Genomic DNA, 25,668 nt, shown 5'->3' with positions numbered 1-25,668 from the left:
TTCAATGGGAGTTGGATCAGGCCCTTTTGCATAGGCATCACAGATACCCTTTTGAAAGTGAAAGTTTTAGCTATCTTATAAAGTGACTGAGTTCATTTTCAGCTTTATCTGTCATGGGTTCCCAAATGGGAAGTCCTTAGCTGCCTTTCTGCAGATCCATACAGGCTAGAGATGGGGGCTGGAAAAAACTTTGCCTGAATCACTGCTATTTGTAGTCACATTTCTAAGTTTCCAAGACCAACTGGCTTCCTATACTGGTGATGAGTAAATACCCTGACATTATGTACACAAATAATGACGATTTCCCTTAGTACAGGGGTAGGCAACCTATGGCACACTTGCCGAAGGTGGCATGTGAGCTGATTTTCAGTGGCACTCACACTGCCCAGGTCCTGGCCACGAGAGCTCTGCATTTTAATTTAATTTTAAATGAAGCTTCTTAAACATTTTAAAAACCTTATTTACTTTACATACAACAATAGTTTAGTTCTATATTGTAGACTTATATAAAGAGACCGTCTAAAAACATTGAAATGTATTATTGGCACACAAAACCTTAAATTAGAGTGAATAAATGAAGACTTGGCACACCACTTCTGAAAGGCTGCCGACCCCTGCCTTAGTATATAACAAGAGTCAGGGTTCATCTGTCATGAGTGGGTTCATTTGTCAAGCCCCAAAGAGCACATATTCCCTTGTTGCCAGTTAGCTGAAATTCTCAGCCTGTTCTCCTATCAAACTCTGAGCCATCCTGCAGTGAAAGAAGACCAATCCCTTGGGAAGTATATACTAGATAAGCCCATTGAAAGTGAAGAATGTACAGGAAGGGGAAATAATGTGCACAATAACTATCTTCAGAGGAGTTTGAACCTCATCATCTAATCCTGAGGTAAATACTGGAAGAGATAAATTGATCTATTTATCACTTAAACACTCACATATAAATGTGAATAGAACTAAACCAATAGTATTTTGTAGAAAAATATTTAGTCAGGAAATGTTTTTCTATAGAGTTTAGTGTTTTTAGTTTTATTCAGATATTGGTCAGTGCTGGAAGTCTTCTCCCATCATATTTCTTTGACTGGCATGCCTGAATATACGGAATGCCCTGAAGATACGGAATGCCCTGAAGATGATGTGCCACAGGTTGATTTTGACTTATGTCTCATTGAAAGCAGAGCCCTTCAGATGATTCTGAAAACCTTCCTTCTGAAGGAAGATATATTTTTCATATTCTTTTATTTAAGGTCTATTTTTATAGACAAGAAAAAAGACGGCGGGGGGGGGGGGGAGGGGAGGGGAGGGGAATCAAACCTTAACAGTGAGAAATACCCCACAGCAATTTTCTATCCTGCAGAATTATGTGACAGAAAATGACAAAAGATGGTGACCAGGGAATAACTTGTCAGACTCAGAACAGACATCAGCTGTGGATTTGCAATTCTTCCAAATATGTTCCTGTCAACCTTTCTATGTTAAAGATCTAAAATTTAAGTATGGTCCGTAGGCAGAGATATGCCAGATTTCCGTTTCAGACAGGGTTTGCGTGAGCTGCTTTTTCTTTTTTATAATAATATTTACTTGTCTAATGATTCTTAACTTTACCAAATGTGCTCAAATAGTGAGCTATTTGAGAACACATAGTCATATTTCAGGATGTAAAAACACATATATCCATTCTAACAGGAGTAAATATTCTTTTTTAAATTACTGTTTGTAATTTGAGATTTGCTGGCTATAATTTAGCAATTTAAAGAGAGATTTATTATTTCTGGAATAAGATAAAAAAGCTCTTTCTTTTTATTTCACTGTCATTTGAAAAGAGAATTTAAGTTAGACACTACTGAGACCTTTTCTCCCACCTCCTCCCCTCCATTCCCACGGTGGACATTTGGCAGGTCATTGGTTCTCCTCTTCACCAAGCTCAAGCAGGGCCACGATGGGATCGGAGGCCTGTGAGCAAGAAACACACTTGGGTCCATCCACTGAGAGAGGGAAAAAAACCTGCCCCATGCTTGTTACACTGGCAGGAGTCTGTTACAACCTACCACCTGGAATCCAGATGCACCAACTCCCTAGCCAGAGACTCGGGCACTCTGTACTGAAGGGAAAAAGAGAGAGAGATGCAGGGATACTGAATGAAGATAAAGAGAATGAGAGAAGAAAAGGAAAAGGTACTGCTGGGATCCCCAGCAAGAAGAAGCAGTGGTAGGTAAAAAGTAGGACCTCAGAAGCTGCCACACATGGCTACTGCAGAGGCAGAACACTTCTGGGAAGGAATATTGTGGGTGGGCCCTCCTATACTGGCCAACTTTGACAGCCCTATGTAAGCTCGAAAGTTCCTCCTCACCCGCACTCCCTTCACCTCCATACAAGCTGCCACTACTGCTATCATCTGGAGGCTCCAGCCTGGTCAGGCATCAGCAGGGGAAGCACGGAGAAGGAAGGTAGAGAGGTCACTAAGTTGCCTGAAACCAGGTTTGACAGCCAACTACCTCTATGTTATGAAGAGTCTTGTCATATTTGACATTCTTCTTAAAGCCCCAACTCTTTTAGCCACATGATTATGAGAATCTAAGCTTCCTTAAAAAAAATCTCTAGCCCTCATGGCTGCAGAAAGAAACTTGAAAACATGAACTTTAAATGCTCAAAAACCAGAAGACAAATAAAAAGTCCATCTTTTCTGTTAACATATCATGATTTTTAAGCCAATCTCATGGTTTTGGTGGCCTGATTCATGGTTTTTGACTACTTGATGTTGGCAATACTGTCCCTGTGACGAAGAAGAGTGACTGTTGCTGGCTGCCCAGCACTCTGTTGAATGTTGGGGATGAAAATAAAGGGGATACATACAAAATGAGAAATGACTGTTTAGGAAGCAGTACTACAGAAAGACATCTGGGGTTATAGTAGATCACAAGCTAAATATGAGTCAACAGTGTAACACTGCTGCCAAAAAAAAAAAAAAAAAGCTAACATAATTCAGGGATGTATCAGCAGGAGTGTTGTAAGCAAGACACAAGTAGTAATTCTTCCACTCTACTCCACGCTGATAAGGCCTCAACTGGAGTATTGTGTCCAGTTTTGGGAACCACATTTCAGGAAAGATGTGGACAAATTGGAGACAGTCCAAGCAAGAGCAATAAAAATGATTAAAGGTGTAAAAAACATGATTGATAAAGGAAGATTGAAAAACTTGGGTTTGTTTAGTCTGGAGACAAGAAGGCTGTGGGGACATGATAATTTTCTAGTACATAAAAGGTTGTTACAAGGAGGAGGGTGAAAAAAATTGTTCTTTTAATCTCTGAGGATAGGACAAGAAGCAATGGGCTTAAATTGTAGCAAGTACTTGCACTAAATCCACCTTGCACTGACATAATGAGTTGCAACGTCATAGTTCCAACCCCCGTTTCACGTTTGCCCTAACTAAGTCCCCAACCTGCTATAGGGAAGGCAAAACCCGCCCCATACCTTGTCTTGGCCAATCTGATGGTGAGAGAAAAAGCCTTTCTCAGCCCCCCAAGAAAAGAGCAACTAACATAATGCCCGCAGCAAATCATGACAAAACCTGATATTTAACTACATCCACAGGAGGGACAGTGGGTACTGCTTTGCATGGTCCAGGTAAAGGTGTGCTTTTCCTGCACCAGTATGGAACTGCATAGTTCCCTCCTCTCTTCTGGCCACCTGGGAGGGGGAATGAGTCAGTGTTCCCATGATGACCCAGTCTAACGCTATCACAGCTAGTCAGTCTGGCTCTCTACCCCTTAAATTGACCAAACACCTTTTTCTGCAAGCCAGACACTGCTTAACGTGTAGTGAGATCATTGTCCCATGCCTCCCACAGTCAACCAACAAAGCCATCCATTTGTCAGCTTCTTGCAAAAATGTCTCTGTACCTTTTTCCATCCCTTCCCTGAACTGCTCTGTAAATCGTCAACCTTGTTCTCCATATCTTTCCCCAAGACCCACCTCTGACACAACACATAGGTAATCAGTCAATTAATGATGGCTAGGCTGATGGACTGAAAGAGAGAGTGGCACTTACATTATCTATTTACAATGAAAACATGTAAATTTCTATAAAAATTGTTTATACTTGATTAATCTTTCTCTACTCCCCCCTACACTTCATAAGTCACTTCTCATCTTAGATTCTAAGCTCTGAGAGTGAGGTACCATATCCTTGAATGTGTTTTTTTAGAACTCACCACAACAGAGCCCCAATCCCAACTGGGATCTGTGTTATATTTAATATAAACATTAAACAATAAGAATTATGACAAAAATCAAATAGTGGTGGTTTAAAGTAAATATATAAAACAATATGAGAAGATTATGGAATCTGAACAAAGAAAGAAAGATTAAAGCTATTCATACTCCAGGGGGAATTATGCGCCAAAAAGTCTAAAATTCTGTGCACAGTATTTTAAAATTCTCCAAAATTCTGCATATTTTATTTGTCAAAATAATATAATATAGTCATGCCGGTTTCAATTATTTTGGTAATTTATTTCAAAACACGTTCAGCAAGTATGTCTGTAACAATACAGACAACAAAAAAGATTCAGAACATGTTTTTTGACAAATAGATTCCTTACTAGGCCTATTAATACAGAACTCTGAGTAATAATTCATTTAAACTACAATACAGAAACGCATTTCCTACACCCTTCAGAGGCAGTGCTAAGGCTTGGGAAAGTCAAGGATAATGGAGGAGCTTAGGGAGAGGGAAGTAATTGTTGGGAAGGAGCCGGGGTGTGAACTTGGAGGGTTGTTGGGTATGAATGGGAAAAGTATGGAAGTTTTGGAGGGTTTAGGCGGGAGGGTTGTTAGGGAGCCTCCCCCATGCAGACCCTGACTGATCCCTAGCCTCTCTCATTGTCAGGCACATCTGCCCCTGTTCCCGTATGTCCCTGTGCCCCTCCCCAATCCCCATATGTCCTTGAATCCCCACTCAGCTACCCCCTCCCCCATGTCCCCACAATCCCACTCTCAGTCTGTCCCCCTCCCATTAGCTCTTGTGAACCCCACCTTGTGACCCCCCAGCAACCCCATGAACCCCATGCTGTCCATCCCTCCACCATATACCACACCTCCTGACCTGGCCCTACAAGCAGGGTGCTGTGAAGAACCCAGCTGCTTCTCTTCCCTATCTGCCACTGGGGCTGCTCCCACCCGGGAGCAGCTATTCTCTATTCGGGCAACACAGCAGCCCTGGTTGGCACATGGCATAATTGCAGCACCTCTCCAGCAGAATGTATTTTCTGCAGAGAAAAAAAAAATCTACCTGGGACTTGAATTCTGCACATGTATAGTATCGCAGAATTCCCCCCCGGGAGTATATAGACATAAAAAGTAACACAAAAGAGAAGCTCCTCAAAACAAAAAAGTAATTATGCATTTTCAGCACAATAAAGAAACTGCCTTCCAGAATACAAAAATGTAGATGGTAAAGAATTCCATTTCACAATTTTATAGCATATGGACAAACAAAAAAAGGAAGGGGAAAGGGTCTTCCAGGGCCTATAAATATGCCAAAACAACTGGCCACCATTCACCAAAGGCAGGAAACGCACTTAAGAGAACAACATCCAAAGACTATAAAGAAATATGCTAATTCACAGCACCAGCTGTCAGCTCTTTGCAACAAAGAAATATAATAATTTACTTCACTGAACAAATCTCCTTACGCTCCACTCACTGAAGATCTCTCTTCTTTCTACTAAGATCGTGAAGTCAATGAGAGCTGTGCTACTGATTTCATGGGAATTATCATCCGGCCCTATACACATAGTAACCTACCTTAGATTTTCATTTACACTATATATAATAATCTCTCTACGTAGTCTTGCAAATTGGAAGAGACTCTCCAGCTCAGTATTCTGACATCAAGTGAGCAAAGTATCTCAAGAACTACTTTCCTTTCATTCTTATATGACTTTTGCTTCTTGCCTTAGATGAATGATTTTTCAAAGGCTGTAGGTCTTACACAGAGATTCCATCTAGAACCTATGTATGTCACGTTTCAGACCATTTGTAAGGCATACGCACCACTGTATAATTTACTTTACCTGATACAGCATGACAGGCTCTATGTTGTATCCTAACATATTGGCAAACTCCTTAGCAATAACTGTTTTGCCACAGCCCTATAAAGTAAAAAATAAAATGAAATAAAAATTAAGGAATTAGATCAAAAATATCTTGCAAGCAGGAAAAAAAAGGCAAAGAAATTTACAGTTCTTACTTTTCCGCCTATCAAACACATATCCTTAACCATATGTGACTGCATCATTTCTGCCAACAGCTGCTTATGGCTGGAAGTCTTTATGAAAGTGTCTGATCCAGAACACAGTTTTAATGATCTAGTCCCAGCTGGGACCTACAAGGAGACAAAAGATAAACAAGTTATATGAAAGTGGTTTAGGCTCGGGGCAGATTCGTTTACTGGGTCAGTAACCCTGTAACTTTTCACTGGTGACTGCATTCTTGTGCTCCAGAATCTAAATCTTTAAATAAATAATAATAATAATAATAATCATAGTAAAAAAAAGTCGCCTTTATGGCTTGGGGTTACCAAAAAAAAAAAAATCTGCCATGAAATAGGAATCAAATGCAAATCAATGCAATGGTATTGGATTTGGTTTGCAGGCAACATGAATCAATAGTCCTGAGAGGACTCCGACTCACCTCAATAGGGTATTAACGCTGAAACCCAATTACGAAGTGAACACTGTCATCATTTATTGCAGATCAGGGCGTAAGAAAGGGGAGAAATGATCTACGGTGAAGATATGAACAATCCACTTGGAGGGAAATCTCACTCTGGTGTTATAAGTAGGCAGAGCTTTGCAGAATAGAAACACTTGTTTTTCCTCCAGTTTAACCTCTACTTAAGCTACTAAATTCTGTTGCTCTTTCCCCACTCACACTGGTCACTGCTTCCCTTCAAATTCCTCCTCTACTCTTGTTCCCAAAGAGGCCGTTCATTCCTCAGAGAAATTCCTCAATAAACTCTCAGATCACCAGTGCCTAATGAAGCTATTTCCTTCAGAGCAGCTCTCCAATCAGCTTTTCATCGATTCTACCCAATTTGCTCCTGCTCTCCAACCTCCTTCTTCACCTCCACTGTACAAACTCTCTGAGGTCATCCCTCCCCAGTGTTACTCAGATCTCTCTCTGCCTCCTACTAACTCTCCTCTATTACATAGATACTTCAGTCTCACTGAATTCAACCCCTACTTTAAACTCAGATCAACATGCATTTCTTAAAAAATGCCTTATTTCTCCACCCAACCGACCATAAGCTTCACAGGAAGAAATTCAGACTAACTGTATTTGATATGATTAATATGAAGACTTTTGCTCCGTTTTCTGTTTCAACATCCTGTGTTGGAATGTTACCAAGCACATTTTACTTGATGTGGTGGACAAAAGTAAAGAAACTACTATTGTTTTCATTTAAAGCGTAACTATATAGAAGATACCCCCAAGAGCATCACATATGCTTTGTATTATGCTATTCCATTGCACAACCCAAAATAAGGAATCGAGAAAGTACTTTTCCACCAACACTTTAGTAACTGATGAAATAAATAGATCATGTTGCTGAAAAAAAACCACATAGAAACCTGCACGAGTTACCTGAAAATAAAGCCTTACTTTTCCATAATCGAATACTCTCCAGTTCGTAAATGACATTTGCTAAATATTACCATAAAAAGTGGATATTCATTGAGGCTCTCAGACAAATTCCTTATTAACTTTGAGCATTAAATGTAGGTGAGAGTCAACAGAAAGTAGCATAACGAATTTGCAGTAGTGATAGGAAACCAAGAATATAGCTCGGGGTGGGAAAACTATGGCCCGCAGGCCAGATCCGGCCCGCAAACCATTTTAGTCTGACCCTCGAGCTCCTGCTGGGGAGCAGGGTCTGGGGCTTGCACTGCTCTGGCACCCCAGGCAGGGAGCAGGGTCAGGGGTCGCTCCACGTGGCTCCCAGAAGCAGCTGCATGGCCCTGCTCCGGTTCCTACACGTAGGGGCAGCCAGAGGCCTCCGCTCTGCACAGGGGCGACTCCAGGCACCAGCACGCCAAGCGCGTGCCTAGGGCGGCAAGCCAGGGGGGGGCGCTCTGCTGGTCGCCGCGAGGGCGGCAGGCAGGTTGCCTTCGGCGGCATGCCTGTGGAAGGTCCGCTGGTCCCGCGGCTTTGGCGGACCTCCCGCAGGCGTGCCGCCGAATCCACGGGACCGGGGACCTCCCGCAGGCAAGCCACCGAAGGCAGCCTGCCTGCTGTGCTTGGGGCGGCAAAAATATCTAGAGCCACCCCTGGCTCTACACACTGCCCCTGCCCCAAGTACCGCCCCTGCAGCTCCCATTGGCTGGTAACCTCACCCAATAGGAGTTGGAGGGCTGGTGCCTGCGGACAGAGCACAGTGCAGAGCTGTGTAGGAGCCAGAGAAGGGAAATGCCACTGCTTCCAGGAGCCATTTGAGGTAAGTGCCACTCAGAGCCTGCACCCCTGAGCCTCTCCCCGCGCCCCAACCCCCTGCCCCAGCCCTGATCCCCCTCCTGCCCTCTGAACCTTTCGATGCCAGCCCAGAGTACCCTCCTGCACCCCAAACCCCTTATCCCTAGCCCCACTCCAAAGCCTGCACCCCCAGCCAGAGCCCTGATACTCTCCCACACCCCACTCTCCTGTCTCAGCCTAGAGTCCCCTCCCACACCCTGAACTCCTCATTTCTGGCCCCACCCCGAAGACCACACCCCCAACCAGAGCTCTCACCCCCTCCCACACACCAACCGCAATTTTGTGAGTATTCGTGGCCTGCCATACAATTTCTATTCCCAGATATCGCTCTCGGGCCAAAAAGTTTGCCCACCCCCGATAAAGCTTGTTGAACCTGTAAATCATTACCTGGAATTTCACTTCTTTTTCAGCAATCTGGACAGTTACATCAGCCTGTAAGGTCTTGCTGCCATGTATTCGTTCCACTTTTTTAATCCTACTGGGAAGCAAAGGGCTTTCTGAATCCTGGAGCTCAAAACGCTGTAAAAATTGAGAAAGTAGTACTTATTTAATATAGTGCTGTGTTTTTAAATGTTTCCACTGAAAACATGACAGAAATTGATGCAAGACTAATTTCTTATAAGTTCAATATCAATTTGCTGTAAGAACCTTAATACTGAAAAAGTTAAAATGGACCTTATAAGATGCTAACATCAGTATATATCTACTAAGTGTTCTCTAGTCAACTATTAGCTTGCTGCTCCTCTTATCAAACAAATTAAACTAAGTCATGAGCTGAGACAACAGAAATCTGTGAATTCTGAAAAATCCATGAATTCCAGATCTTTGTATAGAATTTTCTGTTACATAGATTTTAAAGTTTCTTTTCTAAATAAAAAAAATCAAGGATATTCTTATTGCAAGATAGTCCTAACAATATAATTCCCACTGCTGACTTGTTGATTTTGAAGCCAGACAGACTGAAATAAAGCTCCAACCCTCCAGCACTTACGTTCCCACACCCATTTATCTTTGAGGGCTATTATGACCACTTGGGTATTAGAAACATCGAGCTTAAAAAAAAATACACATCAAGCTAAGATGCTCATTTAGTTTGACAGCCTTGTGTGTAATGAGAGTTGAGGGCTCCCTACACACAAGAAACTTTTAATATATAGCCTTTAATAGGCTAATGAAAAAATATTGCCTTTTTGCCCATTTTACCACCACCTCTGCCCTCCATCGTTCTACGCTGTATGCAGGAGTGAAAGCTAAGTAATACAGATCAAGAGATTTTGAGTCATATTTTTTAAACTACCGTTTGTTTTTTTCTTAACACCTCTTTAACTCTAGTGCCTAATGAACACTTACAAGTGAGGCTATGTCCATGTTAAAGATTCAACACGCACGCGCACTCACAAACACACACTTCAATAAAGGTGTGAGCATTCGCCACATACATCCAAAGGCTTGTCTAAAGTTAAAATACTACAGCGACACAGCCGTGCCACTGTAGGGCTTTAATGTAGATGCTACCTACGCTGATGGGATGGATTCTCCCATCGCTGTAGTTAATCCACCTTCTCAAGAGGCAGTAGCCAGACTGACGGAATGATTCCACCGGGGTCAGCTTAAGTAAGCCACAATGAGGTGTGGATTTTTCATACCCCTGACAGATCTAATTAAACTGACTTAACTTCCTAATGTAGACCAAGCCTAAGACTCCCCGCAAAAGTCCTCCTGTAAAACCTGCGATTTCAGAGGTAAAAAAAACAAGTAAAAAACCTAACCCACACTTATTTGGGAAATGATTTTTGGTCTTTTTTCTACATAATCAAGAAGCAAAAAGGACCCTAACTCATTTTTTAAAAATTGGTTCCAGAGCATCTTAAATTTGGCTGACCATCTTGGCCATAGCCTCATGTTCCATGCAGGTGAAAGGACATTCCGTAGCAATTAGGTTATGAAGGTTCAGAGTTCAAATATCATGATAAATATCTATCTGGTAATTCAGATAATGACGAAGATTGCTGCTGTGATTAAAACATTTGATGCAGTGTTGTTGTAGCCATGTTGTGTAATATCTTTTATTGGACCAACTTCCATGGTGAGAGAGACAAGCTTTCGAGCTCTGTGTAAGCTTGACTCTCTCACCAACAGAAGTTGATCCAGTAAAAGATATTATCTCACTCACCTTGTCTCTTGAAAACATTAAAATAAGCTTCACGTTATTTTAGGCACATTCAATTGCTTTTATTAAAAGTGTGTTTCAAAGAATAAAATTTATATCTCTTTAATTGTACAAGATACCATAGCATTGCAAATTAAGGTTAGAAAAACAATTATTTTTTGTAACATAATCAGACACATACTTTGGCTCTTCACTCTCATAGATTCACATTCTGGACTAAAAGGCTACACATTTTTCATGTTTAAACGTGAACTTTTTTTTAAAAGCATAAGTGTACTTTAGTGCAAAACTGCCAAAAATTCTATTTTTATTTTAACAGCTGAACCAATTTCAACCACCACTAAACATTGGAAGAAGAACAGAAAAAAGCTGAGAATGTGCATTCTGAGTTTCATCTTGAACTAAGATTTTAATTGGCAAGTTAGAGACCCTGATCCAAAGTTAACTGAAGTAAACAAAAAGACTCCCATTGAGTTCAATAGACTTTGGATCAGGTCCAAAGCTATTTCCACAAGCAATGCTGACAGACTCTTATAATTACAGCATCATTTCCAGGTGCAATTATAACAAGGGAAGGAAATGTTTTATTTCTTCACATTTCTCAAATACAACTATAGATTGCTATCTAATGCTCTGGGTGCCAACAGCATAAATTAAAAATCACAACATAAAGAAAGGACTGCCCATGAATATTTTAAAGTTTCAATCATTACTCAAAAAATTAATTGAAATTAAAGAGAATACTGACTATGTAACAGATAAAGCTCAAAATGGGTACACACCACCAAATCAGACTCCTTAAGGACCTACCTATATAACGTGTAAGGGGGAAAAAAAGCACTATTGTGTGTGACTTCAATCTGAGTAACAATGCTGGAGGTTAGAGCTGGTAGTGAATTTTTCAATTAAATTTCTTTTCATCAGTGAACAGGTTAAAAGAAACAAAAACTTTTCACAGTAAATGGTCAGTTTCAATGAATTTCTTGACTCGAAAAAATGTTGAAAATAGTTTCAGAATGTTTTGACATTTTATGCATGAAAAATTCCAGTCTTCCAGTTCAAAATGAATTTCTGTATCAAAAGCTAAGCTAATTATAATAAAAAATAAAAATGGCCAAAACTGAAACATTCTGATTGATCTGAATTATTGATCTGTATTTTTTCCTGGATTTTTCAGTTCACAAAAATTTCCAAGATTGACTTTTTGTCCCAATCAAAAACAGAAAAAAAACATTTCCTGCACAGTTCAACCGGAAGTCTCAAGCTGTTAATAGTAAAACGTCTTTGGAATTTCTAAGTAGTATAAATGACAATTACCTAACTCACAAAGCATTGAAGCTAATATAAAAGGAATTCTATATTAAACCTCATCTTGACAGATAAAGAGGAAATGATCTTAGAATTAAAAGTTAATGGTTGCTTTGGTGCAAGTGATCATGATTTCATTATATTTCTTATGTGCAAACACAATAAAGTTCCAACAAGTAATATCTATATGGGGCACTTTTAAAAGGACCAGTTTCACAAAGCTGGAACCAATTATGAGCCAAATCGGCTGGGAGAATTTAAACAGAAAAAAATATAACTGTTAATTGAGAGATGTTGAAATGCATTTTACTGAATTTCCAAAAAAACATAACTGAGGAAGAACACTACACAGGTTAAAAACCAGACTGGCTTAGGGAAGTGAAAGAAGCAATAAATAAATTTAAAAAGTAGAAGAAAGGAGACGTTGATAGCAATGAATATAAATTAAAGCTAGAAATTGTAGATATTGATAAAGGAAGCAAAAGGACACAAGGAAATATCTACAACTAACAGAGTTAAGGACAATAAGAAACGTTTTTAGTGTATCACGGCAAAAGTACCCTAATGGTATTAGTCTATTACAGGGGTCGGCAACCTTTCAGAAGTGGTATGCCGAGTCTTCATTTATTCACTCTAATTTAAGGTTTTGCGTGTCGGTAATACATTTTAACGTTTTTAGAAGGTCTTTTTCTATAAGTCTATAATATATAACTAAACTATTGTTGTATGTAAAGTAAATAAGGTTTTAAAATGTTTAAGAAGCTTCATTTAAAATTAAATTAAAATGCAGAGCCCCCCGGACCAGTGGCCAGGACCCGGACAGTGTGAGTGCCACTGAAAATGAGCTTGAGTGCCGCCTTCGGCACACGTGGCATAGGTTGCCTACCCCTGGTCTATTATGAGATGGAAAGGGTAAAATGGTCAATAATAATGCAGAAAAGGAAAAAGTGTTCAATAAATATTTCTGTTTCATATGTGGGGAAAAGCCAGATGATGTATGCATATCCTATGATGAAATACTTTCCATTCCAGCATTAACTAAGCAGGATATTAAACACCCACTACTAAATTTAGACAGTTAAAGTCAAGAGGTACACATTACTTATACCCAAGGGTTTTAAAAGACCTCCCCAAGGACCTCTCTGAACAGAGGGGTCTATTGATTTAAATAGATCTTGAAAAACTGGGGAAGTTCCAGGTGACTGGAAAAATGTTGTGCCAAAAAGGGCAAATGGAATGACCCAGGTAATTATAGGCCTGTCAGCCTGACACTGAATCTGGGCAAAATAATGGAACACCTGATACAGGACTCAGTTAATAAAGAATTAAAGAAGGGTAATATAATTAATGCTAACCACATGTGTTTATGGAAAATAGATCTTGTCAAACAAACTTGATACTCTCTGATGAAATTACAAGTTTGAGTGATAAAGGTAACTGTACTGATGCAATACATCTAGACTTCTGTACGGCATTTGTGTTTGTACCACACAACATTTTGATTAAAACCTAGAACAATACAAAATCAACATGGCACACAGCAAATTTATCAAAATCTGGATGACAGATTTATGTCATCAAAATGTAACAGTCAATGACAAACATCACTGAGCAGGTATGTTTCTAGCTGGGTTCTGCAGGGATTGATTCTCAGCCCTATGCTCTTTAATATTTTTATCAATGACCCAGAAGAAAACAAAATCATTACTGATAAAGTTGGTAGATTAAACAAAGATTGGGGGAGTGGTAAATAATGAAGAGGACAGCTCCTGGATTGCTTAATAAACTGGGTACAAGCAAACAATAAGCCTTTCAATATGGCCAAATGGAAAGTAAAAAAGAATGTAGGGCATACTTACAAGATGGGAAATTCTATCTGGAAATAATGACTCTGAAAAAGACTATGAATCTATGAAAATGCTGGAGGGATGAGAAGGTGGGCAGAGAAAAGAAGAGACATAAAATAAGCATTTTCTCTTTTCTTTTTTTTTTCGTTTGATGGTTTTTGTTCAGCATTATTTCAGAAAGCTCTATAGATTAACTGAAGGTTTAACAGACACAAATGCCTATAAAGATAAACAAATTATCATGACACACTCAATATTTTTCATGTGAAATAATTTAATCACAATTAATTTTATAAGAAATTTATTAATTTTAGAAAATTATTATTTTCCATTTTAGTGACAAAGACCTACCTCATGAATATCTTCTCTCTAAAGCCCTGATTCAGTAAGGCACTTAAGCAAATGCCTAACTTTAAACATGTGAGTAGTTACAATGTATCAATGGGACTATTACATTGTTAAAGTTATGCATGTGTTTAAGAACCTGTGAATTGTGGCCTAAATTCACTAGAAGATATAAAACTCATCAGCTAATGAAATCTGTTGGTTTATGAAGGTATTGTTCAAAACCTTTTTTAATATCGGTATTAACATATTTAAATAATTTAAACATTATTTAAATAATTTGCATTGCTTCGGTGTCTTATTATAATTTAGTGGGGCTATTGTAGCAACTCACGGCTCTCTGGGATTTGTATATAAAATGCACAGTACTCACTTTTAATGCATCTTCTACTGCAGTCCTGCCTTCCTTTCCTAATAGAACATGATAAGGGTAAAGCCATTTGATTATATCCTGGACTGACATCATAGGGAAGGAATCCTAAATAGAAATAAAAATACAGGAAAGATTAATTCCATTATCCATTAACTTGGAACCCATTATACTGACAACTGCAAAAGAGGAATGACAACGAACAAGTGCACCATTCAGCTTTTGAGACAAAACCAGGGACACTTCATCCATGCTTCCCCAATAGCTGTCTCGCCTACCTCCCCATCTCCACTCCCACTGGGTCTCATGTTATTTTCTGATGGTGGAGGGAAGGATTAATTGTTGAAACTGCAGAAGCTAAAGAATCTTGATAGGAACTGAAGAATGAGCCACCAGCTGTTGATTAACATCATGCAGAGGAGGCGGGGTAGTTTCAAGATATGACAGCTGCTGTCTTTTCTTCTGGTGCCCTGCGCTACGTGACTTCCTTGAGATCTTGGAAGACATCAGGGAGAAGTAAAGAGTGTTGCAGTTGCTTATTGCATATACTGGTCTCCACTGCAGACTTCCAGTGGTCAAAATCTGGTATGCTTTTTAAAAAGTGCTGTAACCAAGAAATTCAGTACATTTGGACAGTCTGTGAGCAGATAAGATTTTGTTTTTGTTGTTTCTGCTGCACTATAAGTGTGAATGGTGCTAAAAAGGCAAATCTCAGCTTCCAAGAGTTTATAATCCAGGTTAAACAATGTGAGAAGGAGGGTCTAGATGCATCAGTTATATCAACATACATTGTAGAGGTTAGGCATGCATCTTGTAATTGGATCTTAACAGAATTTGACAGGATTTCAACAGAATTGATAGAATATAAATATTTACTAGGTTGGGGGGGTTGTTTCTTTTTTACTTAAGTCATAAATGGTGGGAGGGAAGACAAAAGGCACTTTTAGGAAGAGAGCAATGTGGTGAGGCCCACTAGACAGTGAGGCTGTTTCAGGTATCGGAGATAACATGAAAGGAGTGAAGATATGAGTAGGTGAAAGATTGGGCGAAAGGAGGCAAGGATTGGCAAAGAATAGAACATAAAAGAAGGTGTAATAGAAAAAAGTCAAAGATGGAGACAAGAGCCATGCAACACAGTCTTGACAGTGAGGAGTATGAACTTTATGTGGAAACACAGGAAGCCAGTAGGGCGATTCAAACAAGGTGTGAAACAAAGCATCAGGAAAGGAAGAGACATTTTGGCTGCAGCATGTTGAAGGTCAACGGGAGGATAATCATTTAGAATACAAGCCAACAACAGAACTACTGTAGAGAGATCAATAAAAATTACTGGAGATCGATGCGACTAAACTGCAGAAAGACACTTCCCCATAAAAGTAGATAGGAGTGTGAAACTATAAAAAGGGCAGAGAAGACTCACATGCAAGACAAGATTTATTAAAACTGGATCCAGTTTAGAAACATTTTAATACTGAAACCAATGTGACACTTTGCCCCTTCACACTTCTCTTTTATCTTCAGTTTTCTATTTAGATCCATTTTCATATGCAAGTCGAGAGATCTGGCCCATTTCTGTCACTTCTGATACCTGCAATCTGCTTTTCTTGGGTGTAGAGACAACTTTGTATACAGTGATGGTAGGACTTCTCAAGAAGAGTTACTGGTTACAAAATGTTAACGTTGTTAAATTCTAACGTTTTGGGGTCTTTAAGGGTATCCTTTTCAATCACTTCTCAAAAAGGAACTAAAACTAACAGCAGCCATAACTGTAGTAAAGCAAGTTTTTTTTTTTTATGAGGAAACTCAGCTATGACATTTAAGTTTAGGCAATATTGGCTATTAGGTACTTGGGACTAAAAAGGTTCTTTCGCCCTCCCTACAAGATATTTATAAATTAAGCCGTGTATTACTGTGACTTCTGCACTTACTTGAATCATTCTGTGTATGGCACACTATAATATATTATAAATCATGCCTACATATATTTTCTAAATATCTCAGAGAAAAGAAATGCAATGCAATGGGTAGTTTCGTAGAAGTAATAAATAAATATCTGTATTACAGAAATCTGCAGCATGGTTTAGTCATTCAAAGCAATTTATAATAATTAAATATTGATTCCATTACACTGTACAAATTTTACTTCATAATTCAATTACTAGAAATTACTGAATAGTTCAGTTAATATTGTTTAGCTTAAAAATAGGCTACTAAAAATTACTACACTTTACTTCCAATTATTTGCAGAAAGAATAAATTTTATCAGCAGTCTAAAATTAGTAATAACTAATATGTTTCTGTGTTTCCCCCTGGGGGGGGGCGGGGCAGGTACTAGGCAAGCCCATAAATAACTGAGTTATGGTAGTAAAGTAAAAAAAAAAAAAAATCTGATCATAGCTATGAATGTCATTGGGAATCACAAAAGGTATTAATATATGTACACTCTTCAATGGGATAAAAAGAAACTCCAGAAAATTCAAATCCCAATCACTGCTCAATTTACCTGCTCTACAGTTGGCATTCTATATAATTAAGTGTTAGATTGTGCAACTCTTACACAGATGAATGAAAACAATGGTTACCTATCTTCTCGTAACTGTTGTTCTTTGAGATATGTTGCTCATGTCCATTTCAAGTAGGTGTGTGTTCCGCATTCACAGTCGTCGGAAAGCTTTTTCCGCAGCAGTACCCATCGGGTCGGTTGTGGAGCCCCCTGGAGTCGCACCTTCATGGCGGTGTATATAGGTCTCTGCCAACCTGCCGCCTCTTCAGTTCCTTCTTGCCAGAGTAGATTCTTTGGGATGGCACTGGAAGCCCCTTCATCTGCTCCGCAATTAAGAGTTGCATTGATTTCCAAAAAGGCTTCATTCTTTCGACGTAAAAGGCTAATGCTCACCTGACAGCCAAGGAGTGGAATATTAGCTCCTGGTGGCTAGCATGCAGCTTAGGAAAGAATACTGGAAGAAATATGTCCTAGTTCGCGTAGAATTGTGAAACTACCTTTGGGAGAAAAGCTAGGTGTGGCTGCAACTGCACCTTGTCCTTATACAAGACCATGTAGGGGGGCTCAGAAGTTAAGGCCTTAAACTCAGACACCCTCCTGGCTGAAGTTATAGCCACCAAGAACGCTACTTTCCAGGAAAGGTAGACAAGAGAGCTCAAAGGGAGGACCCATCAGTCTTGAGAGCACTAGGTTGAGATCCCTGGCAGGACTGGCGGTCTTACTTGAGGGTATAGTCTATCTAGTCCTTTGAGGAAGCGGCAAACCATGGGGTTGACAAAACCAACCAGCTGGCCAAACCCGAATGGAAAACTGAGATGATGCACCTTTAATGACGACACTGACAGGCGCTGCTGTTTCAGGTGTAATAAATAGTCCAGGATAAAGGGAATCAATGACTGCAAAGGTGGAGTGTCCTTTTGTAATGACCAAATAAAGAATTTCTTCTGTTTAGCCAAATAAGTGGCTCTAGTGGATGGTTTCCTGCTGCCAAGGAGAACCATCCTAACAGGGTGTGAGCATGTGAGCTCCAAGGGATTTAGCCATGGAGTTTCCATGCCATGAGGTGGAGAGACTCTAGACTGGGATGCTGGCGGTGGCCGTGGTCCTGTGTGATCAAGTCTGGGATCAGCGGCAGAGTTATGGGCATGTCCACCGACAGGTCTAGGAGTGTGGTGAACCAGTGCTGACATGGCCATGCTAATGCTATTAAGATCACTGATGCGCCCTCTCTTCTGACCATTAGCAGGACCATGTGTACAAGCAGGAAGGGCTTGAATGAATACAGCAGGTGATCCTTCCAAGGGAGGAGAAAAGCATCTGCAAGCAAGCCCAGGCTTTGATTCAGGAAGGGACAGAATTGCTGACACATCCTGTTGTGCCTTGTTGCAAACAAGTCTATCCAGGGAAATCCCCATCATTGGAAGATGTTGATCATGACATCCGGTCAGAGTGACCACTTGTGATTGTGAAAGGATCTACTGAGATGATCAGCCAGCTCGTTCTGAGAGCCTGGAAGGTACAATGCCTCTAGATGTATTGAGTAGACAATGCAGAAGTCCCACAGTTTGAAGGCCTCCTGGCATAGGGGAGAGGAGCGAGCACCACCCTATCTGTTTACACAGAATATTGCTGTTGTATTGTCGCTCAATACCGATACACATCTGCCCTCCAGATGGGTTTGGAATGTCTGGCAAGCAAGGCGAACTGCTCTTAGCTCCCTGACATTGATGTGCAGTGAAAGTTCTGCCTGGGACCAGAGACCTTGAGTCCTGAGTCTTCCAAGATGCATCCCCCATCCCATCACTGATGCATCTGTGACTAGAGACAGCAAGGACTGGAGCCTTGAGAATGGTACTCCTGCACACACCACTTGCCACCACAGGAGAGACTCAATAACTGGAGTGACTATCTTGTCTAGGCGGTCTCGGTTTTGCCTTCTGCTTCTTGTGCGTCACTAGAGAGTGCAAGCGGTGCCAGGTAGCCACAGTGGAGGTCTTTGGTGCCAGGGAGTAGCGGTGCCAGGGGTCTCTGGACCCAGAGTCTTTTTCAGCGCCACAATCTCTCTCACCAAAGCTGGTGCGCTCCGCATCGAAGTGCTGGACTTCGTGTCTGACACAGGCTGTGCCGGCTGGGGACAGAGAGCTGACTCCATGAGGAGTAGTTTTAACTTAAAGTCTCTCTCCTTTTTGGATCTTGGGCAGAAGCCTTTGCAGATCTTGCACCTGTCAGTCTGGAGAGCCTTTCCCAAGCACTTTAAGCAAGAGTCGTGGGGGTCGCCCCAGGAAAAGGCTTCTGGCAGGACCTGCATGGTTTGAACCCTTAAGACCGAGGCATGCCACAGTCCCCAGAAGGAGAAGAATGCAGTGTGGAAAACCCTAATAGAAACTTATCTAACCAACTATAAAAACTACTTGAAACACTAATACTAAGTTAACTATTTACAGGTACAAAGAGAAAGATCACTAGAGGATCGCTTCCCATAGCAAGAGTGAAGCATCAGCTCCAACGACCATCATGGGCAGTAAGAAGGAACTGAAAAGGCGGCAGGTCAGCAGGGACCTACGTATACAGCCATGAAGGCGCGACTCCAGGAGACTCCACAGCCAACCCGACGGGTACCGCTAGGGGAAAAACCTTCCAACGACTGTGCATGAACACTTACTTGGAATTGGCATGAGCAAGCACTCAAAGAAGAACTACTTGTTTAACTGCTCACCAAGGTGAATAATGGTTGCATAATCAAGCCCTAAATAAAACAAAATAGATTTTTCACTTAAAATTCTCTAGTTCCTTTTGTTTGCACATATCCCCAATGTATATGGGCAAAACAGCAATGAACTATCCTGGCACAAGAATATTTTTGTAAAATATGTAACTCAACTCATTTTGTTATTCAGCGATGCTCCTTGAATCTGGAGCATTATAAATGGATGTAGTAAAAATCATCCATTTGAGCACAATCTAGGTAAAATGTATTGCTCAGGTGATCAGACATTCACTTAGCATTATTGCATTTAAAAAGCTCTTTGTGTAAGGGACACCATATACTTTGCCTAAAATATCTCAAATAGAACATAATTACAATGGCACAGATGAGATTAGCCTCCTCATCACTCCACACTAGAAAAAGCCTTCTGTTTCAGACAGGGGTTTTTAGTCTGGGAGTCGTGGCCCTGCAGGAGCTTGCAAACATGTGTTGGGAGGTGGGGAGCAAGCAATCACCTTGCCTTTTCCATATTGCTAAATGGTTAATGGTCCCAGCCAGATGAGGGAAGGAACCCAAGGTCCCAGAGGGGAACAGGGCCCCAGTATGGAAAAAGTTGAAAACCTGGTTTAGGAAGCTATAAATAGACCAGAAACTGGCACACAATGATAACACACTACATTTTTTAATGTAAAATAAAATTCTTCCTTCACCTCTCAGGTCAGATAAATAGCCGAGGGAAGATTTTATTTCCACTATTTTGGAAGCAGTCTGATATTCATTTAAAAGTCATTTTCACTACAGATCTAGAAGAATAAAATGCTATAATGTATTTAAAAATCCAACATATATTCCCTTCCTAAAGCACACTATAAATTGGTCTAATTTCTGTGCTTACCACTTCGTAGTTTTTATGTGGTATCAATAAGTCAGTTTCTTTGAGAGAAATTGTTACAAATTCCTCCCCCCCAAATAAACACACCTAAATCAATTCTAAATCAACTGGTTAATCCTAATCCTAATCCTAACACCTAATGAATTCACTGAATCTAATAATTATTCAATACACCAAGATACACAAAGCTCTGCTGAAATCTTTCTTGTCTCATGGTTCACACTAATTTAGCTCCTGATCTTACATCTGGATCTCTGCAGACATTATGGTGCCCAAAGAGCTACAATTAAAGATGTGTCCAAAGAGATCCACTTAAGAGAGAGCAACCTTTTTTTAGTGTTATTAATCTAGTAGTTCCAAAGACACTGTAATAAGATATGAACCGTTCAAATTGTATCTGAGAACATTCCTCACTTTTAAAATTTCACTTCACAGTTATATGCACATACCAGAATCTGAACTGCAGCTGATAAACTGTCTAAAGGAAAATCTGGAAGTCCCAGCGTAGAAGACTCCTGGGAGCAGAGAGTTGTAGCAAAAGACAAGAGCTGAGAGATTCTGGAAAATAAACAAGAAATTGTTATCTTTTATCCTTGCAAAACATACTTTAAAATGTTAAGCCCTATGATGCTAAACACAGCATAATATGTTGAAGCAACTTCTGAATACAAGTAAATTTTATCTAATAAAGTTATAAAGAATTAAGGACTCACAATATGAAAACTGTAATTATATAAGAAAAACTGTTTAAACATATTCCCATACTAACTAAAAATTCACTCAGTTCTCATCAGTCGATAGGGATACAGCACACAAATAGCAAACAATCCTGACAGGACATAACATTTAGCTACTCAACACTACTTTTTTGTAATTATGAAAATTTACCTCTGTGCAGAAACATTTGAGCCAACCGAGTATAATAGCTTAAGATGGTCCTGAAAATAGAACATAGCATCAGATATCAAATTAATTTCTGGGTTATACCGTGGATCACAGTGCATATTGTGCAAGATGTTTTCTATTTCTCATCTATTTAGATACCGAGCCTTTTGTAGCAAAGAGCCTGGTCTTGGCACACACAATTAATTTTCTAAAAGAAAAAAAAGTTAGCATAGCTTTGTTTTAGGATTATTTTGTTTTACTGAAATTAATTTTAGTTACAAAATAAAAACATCAGAACAGCCATACTGGGTCAATCCAATGGTCCATCTATCCCAGCATCCTATCTTCCAACAGTGGCCAGTGCCAGGTGCTTCAGAGGGAATGAACAGAACAGGTGATCCATCCCCTGTTGGCAAACAGAGGCTAGGGACACTTCAGAGTATGGTTTTCAGTCCTGCTCACCCTAGCTAATAGTCATTGATGGACCTATCCTCCATGAACTTATCCTTTGGAGATTCGCTCTTTCTTTTAAGTAATTCACTGGACATCAATATGACTCCATCCCAAAAAAGGGTAAATATATTTTATTCATGTTCAGTGATTAATTTTTGACTGTATAATATGTAAAATACAAAATTAAAATGTCAATTAGTCCTGCTATGTAAACAAGCTCTAATTGATCTACAATGGCACTTACCTTAAAGGGTAGATGATAAACATCTCTTGCTTGAAATCTAGAACGAAGAGGAGGGTCCAATGGGTTACCGGAATATCTAGGTACTGGCAGGCCCAGTGCTATCACACGAAAATCTTCACTTACTCGAACAATTTTCCATCCATCTAACTCAGTTTTAGTATGTTCCTGGATCAATTAAAATAAGGTATTAATTAGAATGCAATTATATCTGATGCCTGAGCTACAGACTGAAGACCTATAAAGGGGGGATTAAAAGAGTGGTCTTCCAGTTAAATTTGGTCTTCCGCTTGATTCCATCTTGATTTAAGGTATTCAATTTGTAGATCATATATCAAGGCTTTCTAAGATAAGGGTGGCTGAAATATGCTTCACTGAGTTCAGCCTTCAGGTAAACTAATGACGGATTTCCACAGATGCTCAAAGTTTGGAAGCTATAAATTAGAGTTACAAATATCTTTCTCTATCTAAAGAAGAGAAAAAACAATGAAACTGTGTTATGTATTTTCTTCTATAGAATTAAAAGTCTAACTTTAGCAAGTTTGGGGTTTTTTTAACTTTAATGAAGGGATGCTCCTCTGAATAAGAGAACATTTTGTTTGTATATAATATGTTCTACCATAAGTAACAATAATACAGGTTTATCACTGTACTCTTTTCTGAAGAAAATATCTATTTCATATTGTATATTTCAATCACATTGCCAGGAAAAGACTCATTGCGGACAAAGAAGACGGTTCTGCAGTCTTCCCACATTAATTACAATCAAGTCTTGCTTGAAATTGTACATGACTACTTTGTGCAGACCCAATGCCAGAATAATGATTCACATAGAAGAACAGAAAATGAGCCATAACTTATGTAATACAATATTCCCCAAATAACAAAACAATAATATTAGATTTAGTATCACTGTAGGAGATTTATTCAAATCAGATAACATTAGCAGTATACCTAAGGGGCCAATTTAGAGCCATTTTATCATTAGCAAGGTACAAAAAATGTACTGCACAATCTCAATCAATTCCTATTTCAATTTAAGGTCAGTTTTCATGTCTCCTCCTTAAATGTAGCTATGATAAATAACCACATTTTCTACTTCAATATGTTAATTACATTTTCATAAGTTACCTCTCCTAACTGAAACAGACTGGAATGGATCAGAACTACTCTAAAAGCAAAAAAAGGCATAACCATCAACCACAAATGTCTCAGAAATGAGTTACAGTATTTAATGGCTCAGTGGGCAATGTTGTGCAATAACATGTAGGAGTGTGGGTGTATTTAAGTTGGAGTAGGGTGCAAAAATTTTGGACAAAGTTTATTTGTTGAAAAATGCAGTTTTAGGTCAACTGAAACTATTCATGAATTCAACACAAATCTGCCAAATAGTTTCTGCCAAAATATTTTCAAGGTAGTTTCATGAAACGGAAGAAGAAGGAGTTTGGGGTGGTGGCCCCCTTATGCCATATTGCCTTGTGGTTAGAGGAGTCACCTGGAATGCTGAAGACTGGATTCAAGTCCCTGCTCTGCATAATTCAGAACAGAGACCTGAACTTAAATCTCCCCCGCCCCTGATGAATACCATAACCATATATGGTATTCTGGAATAGGCCTCTCTCAATCTCTCCTACAGAAGCTGTTCCACTTTGTGTAAAATACTTAAATAGTCATTGGAGCAGGGACTGGAACCCAGGACTCCCCCTCCCAGGTGATTCCCCTAACCACCATTCTCTCTCTCTCTCTGGGCCCATGAATATTTAATTATTTAATACAAAGTGAAACAGCTTCAACAGAAGAAACTAGGCGAGACTCACCCTGGAATACCCTATAGCCTGGTGGTTAGGACACCCTCCTGCAAAGTGGAAGGACCCAAGTTAAAGACGCTGCTCTGAATCAGACAGGGTGAGGACTTGAACCTCGGTTTCCCACATCCCAGGTGAACACTCTAACTATAGGACTATACAGTATCAGGGCAAAGACACTATCTATTCATCCTGTTGTGGTTTTGTGAATGGTGTTCCCAAATTGCCTTTCCTTTTATTTAAAAAGGCAGTTAAAAACATCCCAAATCTAAATTAAACATTTTGTTGCAACAGAATCTTTTGCTAGACCAGAATTTTTTTTCCTGTTTTGCTGAAGGGACCAAAAATTTTTTGTTTCAGATTGATCCGACATGATTTATTCTCTGCCTCACACTATCTTCGCTTCTACAAATCTCACGTCATTAGGGTCACAGTTAGCCTAACTCATGCTAACTAACTGACATGCATTAAGATCCCTTCAAATCCTTGTTAATTCTTTCCCTGCTTCCACATGATTCTTTTCAGCTTTTTGGCTTGGCCAGTGAACTGAAAAATCAATTATTCGCAGAGCTCTATTTGCGATTTTCCTTCCTATGACTCATGTAGGCTGAGCCTGATCTCAGCACTGAAGTTTTTGGGAAGTTTAGTACAGATTAGAATAGGGACATTTAAAGCCACGTTTTCAAATTTATCTGAAGTTAACTTTTCTAACTGGTATTAGCTCATACTAATTGATATCCCACACTAAGACAGGGTTAGAAAAAAGAGCAGTTGAAATGCTGAGGGGAAAAGAAAGAACAGAATACTTGCCCAGTTTAGCCATGCTACAGGGACAGGAAGCAATGAAGAACTGAGAAGCCAATGAACTATACACATTACTTATGAGACTTGAAATGAAGGATTGTATTTTTCCCCCCTTTGCTTAAAGCAAGGTTAAGCTATTTCTTGTTTGCTGGGTTTTCTGAACCTGGTAGAAGAAAGCCCCAGTTCTAACTCCCTGTACGTTACAACTGGCGGAAACACGCTTCGTACAGAGGTATGTGCACCTCTACGTGAGAAGCTACAATGTTTTGTTTGTATTTCCCACCTCAGCTTTTCTGTCCCCTGAAGTTACAGACTGGCCATGTTCATACAGAGGTGTTTCAGAAATATGCAGACCAAAGTCTAAAATTATTTTAAAATGATTATAAATTGACAAGCTACTGCTCATCTGGCAGATGGGGATAGATATAATATGAAGAAATACGGATAGGTAAGAGTCAGGTGGATGGTAGGAAAATGACAGGGTATGGGACAGGAAACCATGGGCATGGAAGTAGAGTACAGACGACCGGCAAACAACCTGCTCAAACTTAATTTTGCCTCATAAAACTTGAAAAAATGTACCAAAGGTCAAAGTCATCGGCTTACTTTCACCTCTGAGTGAAGGTGAAATGATCCCTTAACCATTCGTTTTCAGACATTCATTGATTTTTAGAGGGCTTTCTAAATGTTTTTCTTCATGAATCAGAATAGCATGCATTTGCTAGAAGTAAGTAGAATTCACTTCAGAATTAGTAACCAGTCTCTCTCTATGAGAATAAAGGACATTCAGGAGACATTTTTTAAAA

General features: G+C 39.7%; 1 protein-coding gene across 1 annotated transcript in view; it reads right to left on the bottom strand.

The window, feature by feature from the left end:
- Window positions 1-25,668, bottom strand: part of VWA8 (von Willebrand factor A domain containing 8) — a 277,696-nt gene that overhangs the window by 178,564 nt on the left and 73,464 nt on the right. Inside the window, exons 6-12 of the mRNA XM_039506868.1 lie at window positions 22,257-22,421; window positions 21,563-21,612; window positions 21,124-21,232; window positions 14,576-14,680; window positions 8,920-9,051; window positions 6,251-6,385; window positions 6,075-6,152 (exon numbers count right to left, since the gene is read on the bottom strand). Of these exons, the coding sequence (XP_039362802.1) occupies window positions 6,075-6,152; window positions 6,251-6,385; window positions 8,920-9,051; window positions 14,576-14,680; window positions 21,124-21,232; window positions 21,563-21,612; window positions 22,257-22,421 (774 nt within the window). The remainder of the gene's footprint in view (window positions 1-6,074; window positions 6,153-6,250; window positions 6,386-8,919; window positions 9,052-14,575; window positions 14,681-21,123; window positions 21,233-21,562; window positions 21,613-22,256; window positions 22,422-25,668) is intronic.

This window comes from Mauremys reevesii, linkage group 1 (genome assembly GCF_016161935.1).
Source record: "Mauremys reevesii isolate NIE-2019 linkage group 1, ASM1616193v1, whole genome shotgun sequence".
NCBI classification, from domain to species: domain Eukaryota; kingdom Metazoa; phylum Chordata; order Testudines; family Geoemydidae; genus Mauremys; species Mauremys reevesii.
This window is presented reverse-complemented; position numbering and strand designations above follow the sequence as displayed.